We start from the raw sequence: 18,708 nt of genomic DNA, 5'->3' as shown, positions 1-18,708 counted from the left end.
GATGATATTGGACTTATTACTAAGTTCAAAATGATACATATTTAAATAATCATTTTTCAACATGCTACTAATTTCAATAGTTGTAGTTCTTACAATGATACAATGTTACAAATTACAGTAGCTTTAGTTCTTAACAGTTATTCTGGTCCAAGTATTCCTTTACTGAGTAGAAACAGTGGTACTGTAGATATTCTATCCTAATGGCTCTTTTTTGTATTCTGAAAGTCCCTTGAGCTGCTGGGGAATTTCCCCAGAATATGAGTCCATACTTGAGATGGGCATTGAAGTATGCAGAATAGGCACATAATAGTGCCTGTTCATTTATGCATCGTTTGAGAACCCTAAGAAGATAACAGCCCGTGCTCAGCTTGGCATTAATTTGTTCTATGTGTTTGTCCCATTTTAAGTCTCTTTGCATCCAGATGCCGAGAAATTTTGTAGCCTCATCATTTGCAATAGGGTGTTGATTGATTTTTATTTCTGGATATATCAATGTGGTGTTTTGGTGGTTATGGAAATTTAAGGCTACTGTTTTGTTGTAGTTTATTATTTGTTACTGTGTGCACAGTTATTTTCTTGCTTTGAGCTTCACCAAAGGAAACATTATCAAATAGGGCCCTAACTGTCTTTATCCACCCATGTTGTAAATTTAGTTAACTGAGGTCAAACTAAACAATCCACATAAGGCTTCCAGATCATTCTTCCTATCAGAACCCTTTTAGAAAATCTGCAATGAAGTCACCACAGACTATTAACTGCTTGCTGCTGTCTGACACCTAGCATAGTAAGGTATCCATATTCCTCATAAACAGTTAAGAATTTTCCAATGGGGTTCTATAAACAGTTACAACTAAAAGAGAACTATTTTTCAGTATTAATTCACAAGCACACACTTCTATGTGCTGAACACTACGAAATTTACCTGGCTCATTTTTTTGAACTTTTGTTCTGTCTTAATATATGTAACAACTCCCTCTTTTAGTTCTGCATGATTAAGATGCTAGAGTGTAAGATTTTAAATGTAACTTATCTAACCCCATGGGCATGTGATTCTCAGATAAATACAGGATGTCTATCCTTTCAGAGCTCTCTAAATTCTCCATACAAGAAGCTCTTCTGCCAGGTTACTCAATCCTTAAACAGTCTGAAGAAATAAGCTCACCTTATTTTTCAATTCATTCTTTGTTGGGCTCTTCTGTTGTTTTGAGTTCTTTCAAAACAGGGTGTCTGAATCGTGATTCTAGCTTAAAAATGGTACTTCCCTCACCAGTAAACAAAGTGATCTTGCTTTGTATGATGGTGGCCTCCCATACATTTTCTGCAGAAAGTTCAGCCAACCTACCTTTCCCTCTCCTACTCAGGTGTAGGCCATGTCTAGAATACCCCCATACTCCAATCTCATGAGGTGCCTTCAATAGGTAATGCAACACATGCTTTTCTCAGCCAATTTCAGTTGAAAAAATGTGTAATTTGTTGTGGGATATCACAGAATACTCCCACTTTGGCCCCTATAGTTAGTTGAAGTTCCATTAGGTGGTGGTGCTTTATTAGCCTTCAAAATGGCATCTGTCACAGAGGTGGGTTCCAGGCAGAGAGCTGTCATTGGATTTTTTTGGTCGAAAACCAGAGCATCACAGATATTCATATGCACTTTCAGAATGTCTATGGAGAACTGGCAGTGAACAAAAGCACAGTGAGTTGTTGGGTGAGGTGTCCGTCATCATCGCAACAGGGTGGCACAAACCGGTCCAGTCTTCCATGTGCCCGCAGGCCACACAAAGCTGACTCCTGCAACAATTTCAGCATGTTTATCACCACAAAAATGCAAAAGGATTTCTCCTTCTCCTTGGCAACACAAAGCCTCACACAAGTCTGTGCACCCAAGAGGAGTTCACAAAACTTCATTCAACTGTTCTTCCTCATCCTCACTACAGCCCAGATTTCATCCATTCAATCTGTTTGGCTCAATGAAGGAAGCACTTCACGGGAGACAGTATGTGGATTATTAGAAGGTTATTGATGTTGAACAGCAGACTGGTACAATGTGAGCTTACATGCCTTCCCAATAAGATGGTTGAGGCCATCGAATTGAACAAAGATTATGCAGAGAAATAGGGGTTTGTAGCCAAAAGCAATGGGAATAATATGATGTATTGTGGTCCTGAATAAAACCAAAATGCTTTCAGAAAAAAAATATGTTACACTATTTATGTAATGCTTCTTTTACACTACTGGCCATTAAAATTGCTACACCACGAAGATGACGTGCAACAGATGCAAAATTTAACCGACAGGAAAGAGATGCAGTGATATGCAAATGATTAGCTTTTCAGAGCATACACACAAGGTTGGCGCCGATGGCGACACCTAGAACGTGCTGACATGAGGAAAGTTTCCAACCGATTTCTCATACACAAACAGCAGTTGATCAGCGTTGCCTGGTGAAACGTTGTTGTGATGCCTTGTGTAAGGAGGAGAAATGCGTACCATCACATTTCCAACTTCAATAAAGGTTGGATTGTAGCCTATCGCGATTGCGGTTTATCATACCGTGACACTGCTGCTCGCGTTGGTCAAGATCCAATGACTGTTAGCAGAATATGGAATCGGTGGGTTCAAGAGGGTAATACGGAACGCCGTGCTGGATCCCAATGGCCTCGTATCACTAGCAGTTGAAATGACAGGCACCTTATCAGCATGGCTGTAACGGATTGTGCAGCCACGTCTCGATCCCTGAGTCAACAGATGGGGACGTTTGCAAGACAACAACCATCTGCACGAACAGTTCGACGACATTTGCAGCAGCATGGACTATGAGCTCGGAGACCATGGCTGTAGTACCCTTGATGCTGCATCACAGAAAGGAGCATCTGCGATGGTGTACTCAACGACAAATCTGGGTGCATGAATGGCAAAACGTCATTTTTTCAGATGAATCCAGGTTCTGTTTACAGCATCATGATGGTCGCATCCATATTTGATGACATTGTGGTGAATGCACATAGGAAGCGTGTATTCATCATCGCCATACTGGCGTATCACCCGGCATGATGGTATGGGGTGCCATTGGTTACACGTCTCGGTCACCTCTTGTTCACATTGACGGCACTTTGAGCAGTGGATGTTACATTTCAGATGTGTTACGACCCATGGCTCTACCCTTCATTCAATCCCTGCGAAACCCTACATTTCAGCAGGATAATGCATGATCACATGTTGCAGGTCACGTACGGGCCTTTCTGGATACACAAAATGTTTGACTGCTGTCCTGGCCAGCACATTCTCCAGATCTCTCACCAATTGAAAACGTCTGGTAAATGGTGGCCGAGCAACTCGCTCGTCACAATATGCCAGTCACTACTCTTGATGAACTGTGGTATTGATTTCTCAGGATCTATGCACCCAAACTGCGTGAAAATGTAACCACATGTCAGTTCTAGTATAATATATTTGTCCAATGAATAGCCATTTATCATCTGCATTTCTTCTTGGTGTAGCAATTTTAATGGCCAGTAGTGTAACAAGAAGCACTGCACTCATATGAGTTTTCATTTCAGTTAGCAGCAGCCTGCTCAACTCAGTGTTTACATGGCTCACAGAAGTGTTAACCTAGGGCTGGACTGACACTGTAGATCCTCCACAAAGCTTGCATCCTGTGTCTATGCCTTTTCTTGCTAACTGGTAACTCGGTGGTAATCTTACCAATATAGAAGCATGAACAATGTTTATATATCAGCTTGTACAAGATATGTGTCATTTCACAGGTGGCTTTTCCCATGAGTTTTTATGTTTTGCCAGTTACAGGGCTGGTGTAGGTGATGGTAGGAGGATGCATTGGGCAAGTCTTACAGTGGGGAGAAAACTCTCCAGCCAGTACACCACCATTCTCCCCTCAGCCTTCACTGTGAGTAACTATACTACAAGCCTAGTTCAAAACCAGATTTCCTAGGCTAGCACATCAATCCTTCAAAAAGCAACTTAGAGTGCACCTCTTGCCCCAAATCACTGCATTATCCTGGTCAGACACTATGCTCCTTCTGCACCCACTTCCTTACCATATGGTTCCTACCCCTGTGACCACCCCCGCACCCCTGCTTAAGGCTTGCCTGATGCATCCTCCTACCACCACTTTAAGCTAGCCCAGGCGCATTTCGTCACAGGGTTATTTGGTAACCGTAATAGCGTTACGGAGATGTTTAGCAAACTCAAGTGGCAGACTCTGCAAGAGAGGCGCTCTGCATCGCGGTGTAGCTTGCTCGCCAGGTTTCGAGAGGGTGCATTTCTGGATGAGGTATCGAATATATTGCTTCCCCCTACTTATACCTCCCGAGGCTTTCAGACAGTCGTTCTTCCCGCGAACCATACACGACTGGAACAGAAAAGGGAGGTAATGACCGTGGCACGTAAAGTGCCCTCCGCCACACACCGTTGGGTGGCTTGTGGAGTATAAATGTAGATGTAGATGTAGAACTGATGAAATGTACACTTTCAGAGGCCGACCCACCTGTGAAAAATACATGACATGTGTGCAAACACTGTTCAGGCTACTACTTTGGTATGACTGTACACAAAATCCTGTTGCAAAGCACACTCACAAGTCAGTCATGATCTTGGTGCCTGTTTCGCCACAGGTTCCTTCCAGATACTCTCTCCTGACAGCAGTTTCTCAGAACTCCACAGGTGGGCACTGGCATAACATGTGCTTGGCTCCCCCCGCTTACATGGCCCAAATCTACATTAATTTCTATGGTCTCAGCATTTCTTTCCCACAACTACTCCTTTCCTTCACTCTGTTTTATTTCTTTTATTTTCCAACCTGTCTATATCTGCCCCCACCCCCCCGCACCTCCTTCACCTGTCTACCATGTATAGCACACATAGTTGCCTGCTCTTATTGGCTCTTGCACAGCATTTTTTTCAGAAATCTGTCTCTTGCTTATTACCTACCTTACCCTTTCAAATTCTCAGATATTCATATCTCACCCACTATAGGCTCCAGTAATAAGTCTTTCCTTCTAATCCCATCCAGACTGTTTCCCATTATCCAGTGTTCTGGGTGACTTTTCCATAATCCTCCCCATTACCTATACCTCACAAGTCCTGTTCCTACATCCCTCTTCTTTTCCCTTCAGCCCCTCTGCCAGGAGGAGGAGCCACTGACTCTGAAAGCTTGCACACGTCCATATCTTTTATATGTGTTTTCTCTCAATGCCATTTGGGAGTAGTTTCTTTTACCTATCCATATTACATTAAATTTTAAAACACTGATTATTTCCTAGAACACCCAACAATGTCCTTAATGAGCAGACAGAGTTGCAAAGTAAGGTGTGTATAAAGAATTGTAACATTGTTTCAAGTTCGTATTAGAGTTTTTTCCAGTGTCCCATTTGATATAGATGTACACACTATGTATATATATTTCCTACTTGACAAACATGTCATTTGATATACACTCCTGGAAATTGAAATAAGAACACCGTGAATTCATTGTCCCAGGAAGGGGAAACTTTATTGACACATTCCTGGGGTCAGATACATCACATGATCACACTGACAGAACCACAGGCACATAGACACAGGCAACAGAGCATGCACAATGTCGGCACTAGTACAGTGTATATCCACCTTTCGCAGCAATGCAGGCTGCTGTTCTCCCATAGAGACGATTGTAGAGATGCTGGATGTAGTCCTGTGGAACGGCTTGCCATGCCATTTCCACCTGGCGCCTCAGTTGGACCAGCGTTCATGCTGGACGTGCAAACCGCGTGAGACGACGCTTCATCCAGTCCCAAACATGCTCAATGGGGGACAGATCCGGAGATCTTGCTGGCCAGGGTAGTTGACTTACACCTTCTAGAGCACGTTGGGTGGCACGAGATACATGCGGACGTGCATTGTCCTGTTGGAACAGCAAGTTCCCTTGCCGGTCTAGGAATGGTAGAACGATGGGTTCGATGACGGTTTGGATGTACCGTGCACTATTCAGTGTCCCCTCGACGATCACCAGTGGTGTACGGCCAGTGTAGGAGATCGCTCCCCACACCATGATGCCGGGTGTTGGCCCTGTGTGCCTCGGTCGTATGCAGTTCTGATTGTGGCGCTCACCTGCACGGCGCCAAACACGCATACGACCATCATTGGCACCAAGGCAGAAGCGATTCTCATCGCTGAAGACGACACGTCTCCATTCATCCCTCCATTCACGCCTGTCGCGACACCACTGGAAGCGGGCTGCACGATGTTGGGGCGTGAGCGGAAGACGGCCTAACGGTGTGCGGGACCGTAGCCCAGCTTCATGGAGACGGTTGCGAATGGTCCTCGCCGATACCCCAGGAGCAACAGTGTCCCTAATTTGCTGGGAAGTGGCGGTACGGTCCCCTACGGCACTGCGTACGATCCTACGGTCTTGGCGTGCATCCGTGCGTCGCTGCGGTCTGGTCCCAGGTCGACGGGCACGTGCACCTTCCGCCGACCACTGGCGACAACATCGATGTACTGTGGAGACCTCACGCCCCACGTGTTGAGCAATTCGGCGGTACGTCCACCCGGCCTCCCGCATGCCCACTATACGCCCTCGCTCAAAGTCCGTCAACTGCACATACGTTTCACGTCCACGCTGTCGCGGCATGCTACCAGTATTAAAGACTGCGATGGAGCTCCGTATGCCACGACAAACTGGCTGACACTGACGGCGGCGGTGCACAAATGCTGCGCAGCTAGCGCCATTCGACGGCCAACACCGCGGTTCCTGGTGTGTCCGCTGTGCCGTGCGTGTGATCATTGCTTGTACAGCCCTCTCGCAGTGTCCAGAGCAAGTATGGTGGGTCTGACACACCGGTGTCAATGTGTTCTTTTTTCCATTTCCAGGAGTGTAGACGTACACAATATACATAATGGGTATGTCTAAAATCTCCTGTAGATATTTATACTCTAATTATAATCATGTCTATGTGGTCACAAAAGGATCCATATTATGTGTTCCCTCTGTGATACACAGGTTGTTGTGTGTCTGTGTTATAGCTGTCAAATGTTAAATGACCACTTTTCTTGGTCATACTGGGACACTAATGTCACTAGATGAAAACAAGGGATTGTGGTCAGAGCAAAGAGTCTAATAATAGCTGTGATATATATATTGAATAGCACACTCGGACAAATAGTATATAAGGGTAGAATATATACACTAAATAAGAAGACATAAAACTGATGTTAACTGTCAGGTAAACTTAGATTCCTACTGTAATGTATACAAAATGCTCTCATTTATGAACACTGATGTGCAGTCATTTATTTGTTTGTCCTCTGTATCAGATGCCACTGGTAATGCACTATATGGTGGAATATCATTCTGGCAGTGAAATATTTTTGCATGCAGCTCACAGTGTACAGTGAGATGACTTTTAACAAACACTTAAAACCTTCAGAGCACTGAGTGTACGAGATTTAAACTTTTGTTACAGTAGCCACTGAAGGCTTCGTACATTGCCCTCTTGATACCCAAATATGTTCATTTAGTATTTCTCTGTGCCTTATGCTCCACTGTACAGCTATTACACAATACACTCCAATTCCTAATACGTTTCTGTACAGTGAGTGTATACTGTAGAGGTTCCATTCCATCCTGAACTGTTCTCCTAGCTACATATCTATCAAGTTGCTCCATAGTAATGATCTGCAGTTAGCCAAGCATAAAGTGATTGGAGTATATCACCCACCAAATGCAGATGTAATGTGTTTTATGGATATATTTAGTATGGCAGTTGGCCAGACTGGTCCTAATGACCCTACTACATTTGGTGATTTTAACACAGATGCAAATTCCAATTGTACAATAAATCTGAAGCTCACTGATATGTTAATTTTGTATAGTCTTGCAGAGTAGCTCAGACACTAGTGTAATGGACACATGCTCCACTAGAATAGATTATGCTGTAATCAACACAAATACTATAGATTTTTATAGATACGGTAAATTATAGTAGCCTAGATTTTCATTACTCTGACCAATTTTGCCAGGTAACAGAGAACATAAATTCAGTTGCGCTAAAAATAATGAAGGTTGTTCTGTAGAAACAAACTCCGAATATATTAAATATTTACACCTTTAACTATAAACTGGAAGAGAAGGAATGAGACTCTATGTACCAGGTGAAAGGGCATGACAACAAATGGAATGAGTTCTATTCAACCCTGTTGAGATATTATTGCTATTGCTGCCCTGCCAGAGAAACCCAAAATGTAATTAAGCATTGCCAAGATGGATGAAATTCTAGACTGAAGCTCCCATCAAGTCTGAGTAGGCTCAGGGACAGAATACATAATCTAAACCTGCTTTATAAAGCTACTATTATTCTACAAATTTTTAAGGAAAAGTACAGTCAGGCAAAGAAAACTTTTAAAACTGATATTACTGACCTCAGGAAGCAGATTAACAGCAAAGCAACAGAGTTCTCTGGTAATATAAGTAAAGTATCCTGGGAGTTAGCTGACAAATACCATAAAGGTCATAAGATGACAAACATGGAAGTTTTCAGAATAAGACATCATGGTAATATTGTAAAAAGTCCAAATATTGTATGTCAGACAATGGAAAATCCAGGCTGGAAGTAACAATATTATGAAAAGCATAGATGCTACTCACCATATAGTGGAGATTCTGAGTTGCAGATAGACACACAAAAAAACTGTCACAAAATAGGCTTTTGACAAACAAGACCTTTATCAAAAACAGATCTCTCTCTCTCTCTCTCTCTCTCTCTCTCTCTCTTTCTCACTCACTCTCTCTCACACACACACACACACACACACACACACACACACACACACACACATATGCACAACTGCCAGAGACTGTGGTCATGTGCGTTGACTTGCAATTGCATGAGAGAGAGAGAGAGAGGGAGTGTGTGTGTGTGTTTGTGTTTCTGTTGTCTATGTTTGATAAAGGCCTTGTTAGTAGAAATCTTATTTTGTAACAGTCTTTTTGTTGTGTCTATCTGTGACTCAGCATCTCTGCTATATGGTAAGTAGCAACTATCCTTTTCATAACACAAATACTATATGTATATAACAATGAAAATAATAAATCTATAATTTAATACTAATCTATAATTAAAAACTATATGTAACATTTTAATAACTATTTCACTACTCCCATTGGCCAAGGAATGTGGCACCATGTCACCTCACTCAATGTACTGTGTTTAAATTTACAGAGGTGAATGAGTGGAAGTTCACAAATTAATACTTACGCTAAAGAAGAAAATGTTCATTTGGATGGGATAGCACATCCAGTGCAGTTACTAAGGTGTGCTTAAAAGAAGTCTCAAAACCTTTTACATACCTGCTAAATAGCAGCAGTACAGACAATATGTATCCAGTTGTTCTAAAAATGAGTGTTGTGAATAAAAAAGCGGGTAAGGAAGATGTCTGTAACTATAAACAAATATCACTTATTCCCACCTTTAGTAAGATATTCAAAAGTATTGTCCTGTCCCAGCTTAGTACCTTTTTCACAAAAAACAAAGTGGTTATACACTGAAGTGCCAAAGAAACTGGTATAGGTGTGAGCATTCAAATATGGAGATATGTAAACAGGCAGAATAAAGCACTGCAGTCTGTAATTTCTATATAAGACAACAAGTGTCCGGTGCAGTTTTTAGATCAGTTACTGCTGATACAATGGCTGGTTATCAAGATTTAAGCGAGTTTCAATGTGGTGTTATAGTTGACGCATGAGCAGTGGGACACAGCATCTCAGAGGTAGCAATGAAGTGGAGATTTTCCCTACGACCATTTCATGAGTGTACCATGAATGTAAGAAATCTGATAAAACATCAAATCTGTGACATTGCTACAGCCGGAAAAAGATCCTGCAAGAATGGGACCAATGATGACTGAAGAGAATTGTTCAGTGTGACAGAAGTGCAAGTCTTCAGCAAATTGCTGCAGAATTCAATGCTGGGCCATCAACAAGTGCCAGTGTGCAAAACATTCAATGAAACATCATCAATATGGGCTTTTGGAGCCGAAGGCCCACTCATGTACCCTTGATGACTGCATGACACAAAGCTTTACACCTTGCCTGGGACCGTCAACACCAACATTGGACTGTTGATGACTGGAAACATGTTGCCTGATTGGACAAGTCTCATTTCAAATTGTATTGAGCAGATGGACATGTACAGATATGGAGACAACCTCTTGAATCCATGGACCCTGCATGTCAGCATGGGACAGTTCAAGTTGGTGGGGGCTCTATAATGGTGAGAGGTGTTTGCAGTTGGAGTGATATGGGACCCCTGATATGTCTAGATACAACTCTGACAGGTGACACATACGAAAGCATCCTCTCTGATCATCTGTAGGGGTAATTTCATGTGAAATCAACCAGTGGCCGTTGCCCTTATGTCACAGATTTTTCTGAAAATTTGGGGTAAGAATGTACATAATGAGTGAGGGTTATAATATTTTTTCTGGAATTTTTTGACCAAAATTGTAATTAGGAGACAATTTTGAAATGTGGGCCCCTTCTACCAACTGGCGTTGAGAAACTAAGTGCCTTGTAAATTTTTAACCACTATAACTTTTTTTATTTATGAATCAATTTTATTCAATTTGGTGTCATTCGAAAGTAAAAGAATAGAGCTATAATAAAAAATTATTAAAGTGCTGTGTCTAAGCAACAAATGTTTGAAAATTTGTAATTAATGTAATTTCTCACCAATTTTTTTTCTCCTAAGGTAAGCCTTTCCGCTCCCAGGATTGGAATGACTCCTTACCCTCTCCCTATAAAACCCACATCCTTTCTTCTTTCCCTCTCCTTCCCTCTTTCCTGATGAAGCAGCCTTGGGTTGCGAAAGCTTGAAATTTGTGTGTGTGTTTGTGTGCTTTTTATTGTGTCTATCTACCAGCGCTTTCTTGTTTGGTAAGTCACAGCATCTTTGTGTGTGTATATATATATAATAGATGGAAACATTCCACGTGGAAAAAATACATCTAAAAACAAAGATGATGTGACTTACCAAATGAAAGCGCTGGCAGGTTGATAGACACAAACATACACACAAAATTCAAGCTTTCGCAACCAACGGTTGCTTAATCAGGAAAGAGGGAAGGAGAGGGAAAGACGAAAGGATGTGGGTTTTAAGGGAGAGGGTAAGGAGTCATTCCAATCCCGGGAGCAGAAAGACTTACCTTAGGGGGGAAAAAAGGACAGGCATACACTCGCATACACACACATATCCATCCGCACATACACAGACACAAGCAGACATTTGCAAAGGCAAAGAGTTTGGGCAGAGATGTCAGTCAAGGCGGAAGTACAAAGGCAAAGATGTTGTTGAATGACAGGTGAGGTATGAGTGGCAGCAACTTGAAATTAGCGGAGGTTGAGGCCTGGCGGGTAACGAGAAGAGAGGATATACTGAAGGGCAAGTTCCAATCTCCGGAGTACTGTTCCATTATGACAGCTGCCACCCATTCCACATCAAACGGTCCCTTCCCTACAGCCTAGGTCTTCGTGGCAAACGAATCTGCTCCAGTCCAGAATCCATGAACCATTACACCAACAACCTGAAAACTGCTTTCGCATCCCGCAACTACCCTCCAGATCTGTTACAGAAGCAAATAACCAGAGCCACTTCCACATCCCCTCAAACCCAGAACCTCCCACAGAAGAACCCCAAAAGTGCCCCACTTGTGACAGGATACTTTCCGGGACTGGATCAGACTCTGAATGTGGCTCTCCAGCAGGGATACGACTTCCTCAAATCCTGCCCTGAAATGAGATCCATCCCTCATGAAATCCTCCCCACTCCACCAAGAGTGTCTATTGCGCGTCCACCTAACCTTCGTAACCTCTTAGTTCATCCCTATGAAATCCCCAAACCACCTTCCCTACCCTCTGGCTCCTACCCTTGTAACCGCCCCCTGTGTAAAACCTGTCCCATGCACCCTCCCACCACCACCTACTCCAGTCCTGTAATCCGGAAGGTGTACACGATCAAAGGCAGAGCCATGTGTGAAAGCACCCACGTGATTTAACAACTGACCTGCCTACACTGTGAAGCTTTCTATGTGGGAACGACCAGCAACAAACTGTCCATTCGCATGAATGGACACAGGCAGACAGTGTTTGTCGGCAATGAGGATCACCCTGTGGCTAAACATGCCTTGGTGCACGGCCAGCACATCTTGGCACAGTGTTACACCGTTCGGGTTATCTGGATACTTCCCACTAACACCAACCTGTCAGAACTCCGGAGATGGGAACTTGCCCTTCAGTATATCCTCCCTTCTCGTTATCCGCCAGGCCTCAACCTCCGCTAATTTCAAGTTGCCGCCGCTCATACCTCACCTGTCTTTCAACAACATCTTTGCCTCTTTACTTCCGCCTCGACTGACATCTCTGCCCAAACTCTTTGCCTTTACAAATGTCTGCTTTTTTCCCCCTAAGGTAAGTCTTTCCGCTCCCAGGATTGGAAGGACTCCTTCCCCTCTCCCTTAAAACCCACATCCCTTCGTCTTTCCCTCTCCTTCCCTCTTTCCTGATGAAGCAACCATTGGTTCCGAAAGCTAGAATTTTGTGTGTATGTTTGTGTTTGTTTGTGTGCCTATCGACCTGCCAGCACTTTTGTTTGGTAAGTCACATCATCTTTTTTTTTTTTAGATATATTTTTCCCACGTGGAATGTTTCCCTCTATTATATTCATATCATTAATTTGAACCCAACAATTACGTTTGTTATTGTCACTGTTGCATTTCGAAATCTTTTCTGTCGTCTTATTTTCTCTTTCTGTTTTTGCCACTAGTTTCACTTTGTATTGACCTTCTCCTTTTTACTGTAATCTACTATACAATTTTATCCTGCCGATATATATACTCAATAATACGTAATACGTAATAATACGTAATCCACTTCAAAACCATAACCAAAAAAATTTTTTTCCACTTTCAACACTACCACTGCTATAAAATCCACCGTTTCTAGTTCACAAACAGTTCCTTTCACCTATTAAACAACCATTTCGGCTAGTTCTAATAACATTTGCTTTATTTCCATTTCCATTTTTCTCACATCACTGATCATTTTTAGCCGCTTCCCACGGAATTTAATGTCATTATTTCTTCGTCAGACAATTGTTAACCTCATTTTCATAATCTGCCACCACAAAACCACTTCTTTTAATACATTTACACATAGTTTTTCCGAAATTTTCCCGAATTTCTCCACCCTTTAACGTGTTTTGGCGGCAACACAACCACCTAACCTTTATGCACGTTGTTGTCTACCAACCCAAGTTCACCACAGGATCAACATAGCCCAGCTTTAACCAATACTTTTTCGCCTTTTTTCACACCAGATCTCCAGTTGCTTTCTAGTTCACCTTTATCTCTCCCCATATATTTTTATTTTCATTTTCATTTCAGCCTCATGTTACACTTTCCACCTTCTAATACCATGTCACCCTCACAACACCCCCACAACGACCCCATTAAGTTCTATTTACATTCCCTCCGCAAACATGCCTTCGCCCTAGCCAGATTACACTCCCATATTTTATTTTCTCAGGCTTGTCTGACATTTGGCATTACCCCCAAAGGCCTCACACTTAAAGTTCCCATCTCTGGCTGCAACCCTTCTTTCCATCAGTCCCTATACCAGTTCCAAACTGTACAATCCATTGCCCTCACCCACCTAATCCTTCACCTACACATCAACTCAGCCAACGAACACACCTGTCAACTCCTATCCTTAATAAAAGTCCTCAATCTTTCCTCTCCCACATCCACACCGGCTGTTCAGAGCATCCTCCTACAGGCCAACCGCAAATTAGAACAGCATGCCACCCTCCACCTTAAAAAACTATCCAACCTCCTGGTTTCCCACCTCTGGAAAGGCAACTCACTCACCCTTCACAACCTTTCCAGCAAACCTCAACCTCCTCTCATTGCACACAGACCCAGTCTCTCCCATCTACTCAATCTCCCACTTCCAGCTCCACTCCCTCCAAAACCTCAAAATTCCAATCAACACAATCTGGAACCACAACACCCTAATTCAGTAGTTAACCTTTCCTCCAAACCTCTCTCCCAATCCGAAACCTCTGTCCCATCCGAAGGCCTCACCTTCAGCCCCACTCCCAGATTCAACCAAACAGCCCTCGTCAAAGATTTACTGTCCTACACTCATACTCTCTGCTGGAAATATCACTTTGCCACGAAGAAAAATGACCCTAATCCTACTCCTAATGATCCAACTCCCCAAGACACTATCCAAATTGAACCCTGCCTGGAACAGTTCCGTCCTCCGTCACACCGGGACCCACCTCCTCTTCCTCAAAATCACCCTCTCAAAACCTTCCAGGAATTTCTGACTTCCAGCCTTGCTTCTCAATCCTTCTTAAAAAACCTTAATCCTACTCCCAACATCACCAATGCTGAAGCCCAAGCTATCCGTGGTCTGAAGGCTGACCGTTCCATCGTCATTCTTCCAGCGGACAAGGGTTCCACGACCATGGTACTTGATCGTCGGGAGTATGTGGCTGAGGGACTGCGTCAGATTTCAGACAACACCACATACAAAGTTTTCCAAGGTAATCCCATTCCTGATGTCCAGGTGGAGCTTCAAGGAATCCTCAGAACCTTAGGCCCCCTACAAAACCTTTCACCTGACTCCATCAACCTCCTGACCCCACCGACACCCCGCACCCCTACCTTCTACCTTCTTCCTAAAATTCACAAACCCAATCATCCCGCCCGTCCCATTGTAGCTGGTTACCAAGCCCCCACAGAACGTATTTCTGCCTACGTAGATCAACACCTTCAACCCATTACATGCAATCTCCCATCCTTCATCAAAGACACCAACCACTTTCTCGAACGCCTGGAATCCTTACCCAGTCTGTTACCCCCGGAAACCATCCTTGTAACCATTGATGCCACTTTTTTATACACAAATATTCCACACGTCCAGGGCCTCGCTGCGATGGAGCACTTCCTTTCACGCCGATCACCTGCCATCCTACCTAAAATCTCTTTCCTCATTACCTTAGCCAGCTTCATCCTGACCCACAACTTCTTCACTTTTGAAGGCCAGACATACCAACAATTAAAGGGAACAGCCATAGGTACCAGGATGGCCCCCTCGTACGCCTACCTATTCATGGGTCACTTAGAGGAAGCCTTCTTGGTCACCCAGGCCTGCCAACCCAAAGTTTGGTACAGATTTATTGATGACATCTTCATGATCTGGAGTCACAGTGAGGAAGAACAGAATTTCCTCTCCAACCTCAACTCCTTTGGTTCCATCAGATTCACCTGGTCCTACTCCAAATCCCATGCCACTTTCCTTGACGTTGACCTCCATCTGTCCAATGGCCAGCTTCACACGTCCGTCCACATCAAACCCACCAACAAGCAACAGTACTCCATTATAACAGCTGCCACCCATTCCACATCAAACGGTCCCTTCCCTACAGCCTAGGTCTTCATGGCAAATGAATCTGCTCCAGTCCGGAATCCCTGAACCATTACACCAACAACCTGAAAACAGCTTTCGCATCCCGCAACTACCCTGCCGACCTGGTACAGAAGCAAATAACCAGAGCCACTTCCTCATCCCCTCAAACCCAGAACCTCCCACAGAAGAACCCCAAAAGTGCCCCACTTGTGACAGGATACTTTCCGGGACTGGATCAGACTCTGAATGTGGCTCTCCAGCAGGGATACGACTTCCTCAAATCCTGCCCTGAAATGAGATCCATCCTTCATGAAATCCTCCCCACTCCACCAAGAGTGTCTTTCCGCCGTCCACCTAACCTTCGTAACCTCTTAGTTCATCCCTATGAAATCCCCAAACCACCTTTCCTGCCCTCTGGCTCCTACCCTTGTAACCGCCTCCGGTGTAAAACCTGTCCCATGGACCCTCCCACCACCACCTACTCCAGTCCTATAACCCGGAAGGTGTATACGATCAAAGGCAGAGCCACGTGTGAAAGCAGCCACGTGATTTACCAACTAACCTGCCTACACTGTGAAGCTTTCTATGTGGGAATGACCAGCAACAAACTGTCCATTCGCATAAATGGACACAGGCAGACAGTGTTTGTTGGTAATGAGGATCACCCTGTGGCTGAATATGCCTTGGTTTTACTGTAAATCTTTCAACTCCTTTTGTTTACCTTTTGTACTTTGGTTATCATTACTGCTGAAACTTCCTCAATATCAGTGAGATCAGCTTCAGCATGGGCATCCCCTAATGGGCCAGGCCTATTTTATTGCTATTAGACCCAATATGTTTGCATCATGAGTGGGCTTTCAAATTACCTGTTCTACACAGTTTTCAGAGGAGGTATTTAGTATTGTTTTGCAGGATGTCATGGCCACCAATCACAAAACTGATGCAGTTGAATTCTTTAAACATTAACTAATCCTATACCAATGAACTATGTTAAAAATTAAAGCCTCAGTGTTCATTTGATTGAATTAGAAATATGAACATAACATTATGACAGACACAGTGTAAGCTAAAAAAATTACAAATTACTATAATAATTGGAATCCCTGTCTGGAACAAATTTACATTAAGTCACAAGTTATACAATGTAAAAAAGAAATCTTACAAAATCACGCTTCTACACAGAAAAAGAACGAAAAAGAAATGTAAAAAATCAGGAAATAATGGAAAATAAAATTAGTTGTGAGGAAGGGCCTATAATGTAAAAATGTAGAGAAACAAGACTTGTACTATAACTTTGTGCAATAAGTAGCACTGTAAGCCCACATGGGCAAAGAAGTTTGGGAATTGCAAATTGATTTTGAGGATTAATCTCTAAAGCTTAAATACATTTGGTTCATGGGTTCTTATAGTAGTTAACATGTATAAATATGGAGGTGTGTAACTATGAAAGCAAACATTTTATAGCAAGTACTACTTATAAAGAATAATAGCACAGCAGTGAACAATACATGAAAAACAGAGTTCTTATGATCTAATATAAAGCCTTTTCATAATAAATTTACAGCTTTTCAGTTGTATATAAATTTATTGTAACTGGTTTTAGTGCTATTACTTATCAAAATACATCAAGCATTTACATTACAGTTTTTTAAAGATTCAAAGTGAGCAATGTGGGTGATATGGCAGTATCCCATCTGAAATTGTTCTTGCCAAACTCCTAGCAGTACACAATTTCTTTAACTGCAGATTTGGGTCTTCTTTTGGTTCAGTGAGTGAATGAAAGTGAAGTGTAGCTGATTTTGATAAACTATACAAATGAAGAGATATCAGGTCCAGTAGATTGCCTGACTGTCCAATGGTCTCAGCTTGACCTATCCACCTGGGAATCAGTCGCTGGAGAGTCAAAGAATTGGTTAAGACAGTGCAATGGTGTGCTACCTAATTAGAAGTGTACTGTACATGGTGTAACTGACAATTTTTGTCAATGACAATTGGTACAGTGCCTATCTTTTAAAATGATGAAGCACTGTAAATTTCGCTCTTGCTTAAGGCATAAAAAACAGGCAGGTGTGAATATGTTTTAAAGTCTATCACAGTTTTTCAGTTATCAGTTGAGTTATCACAGAAGATTTTGTTTTGATGAAATCATCTTCATCCAACTAAAATAACATTTCAGGAAAAATCTTTTTATGAGCCAAAGACATGTGTCTTTTAGTTCTTACATTGTTGTAAATCTGCGTAGGTATGCAAATGACATCTCATGATATGTTCCAGAGCATTTAGGAAAAGCCCAATTCAAGAGATGCTTGTCAAGTCAATTTTGCAAGACTGAAAGAAACATTTGCCTCACTTGTTGTATGACATCATCTGACAATTAAACAATTTACTTACAAAACTTTTAGTGTATGGTTGATGGTTGTCATATTCAAGGTTAGTAAAATGAGCCATTTTTGAACAACTACTGGTAGTGCTTTTAGTGATATGCTTATGCCCTTCATCACTTCATGAGTGAAAAATTGCTGTATTTTGCTAGAGAATGACAACAGAGAATGTACTGTAAGGTGTTAGTATACATTTATATACAATGTTAAAGTTTTAAAGTCTTTATTAGAGTGCCTTGTTTATAAAGGTTATAAAAGTACATCAACTAAAATTTAGTTTGTGAAACATTTGTTGAGATTTTGCACAAAGACATACTTACAATAAACTTAAAAGATAGTAAAAAGAAATCTCCTACCTTCAGGCATTAAATTCGTTATCTTCTTATTTGTCTTGTTCTCCACCCATTCATTGATTATAGCTCTTGATTTCTCTGTTTCTTTGATAAAATCAACTTCCTCAGCTTCAGCTAGAAATTTTGCAGCAGATGCTCTGAATTCTTCTTTAATTGGAAAACTCACTTGTGCATAAACCTTGTTGGCTGCTTCAAGCACTGTGTCATCAGATCCCTACAATGAACATCAATTCTCTATAAAACCACAATGAACTGACGAATCAATGAATTTAAAACATGAAGTAATTTTGGAGATTTTACCAATTTTGAAACACATAAAAAACAGTGCTATTTTAATTTACTTACAAATTAGCAGAAAAGACATATCATAAATAAAAGGTGATTTGTAATGATGACAACAATGTGTAGATCATAATCAACAAATTGGAAAGAGCATACACAGGACAAAGAGTTAAAATTACACAAAGCTTTTACCTGTTACAATAACAGAAATTCTTCTGCAGAACAGAAG

The 18,708-nt window shown here is 42.1% G+C and overlaps 1 protein-coding gene across 2 annotated transcripts in view; it reads right to left on the bottom strand.

Annotated features, from left to right (window-relative positions):
- LOC124776371 (serpin B6-like) overlaps positions 1–18,708 on the bottom strand; it is a 280,271-nt gene that overhangs the window by 158,034 nt on the left and 103,529 nt on the right. For both annotated transcript variants that reach the window (XM_047251330.1, XM_047251331.1), the window contains exon 4: positions 18,201–18,411. In XM_047251330.1, the coding sequence (XP_047107286.1) occupies positions 18,201–18,411 (211 nt within the window). The remainder of the gene's footprint in view (positions 1–18,200; positions 18,412–18,708) is intronic.

Source organism: Schistocerca piceifrons, chromosome 2, assembly GCF_021461385.2.
Source record: "Schistocerca piceifrons isolate TAMUIC-IGC-003096 chromosome 2, iqSchPice1.1, whole genome shotgun sequence".
NCBI lineage: Eukaryota > Metazoa > Arthropoda > Insecta > Orthoptera > Acrididae > Schistocerca > Schistocerca piceifrons.
The sequence above is the reverse complement of the archived record's forward strand: the minus strand, read 5'-3'. Positions and strand labels throughout refer to the sequence as shown.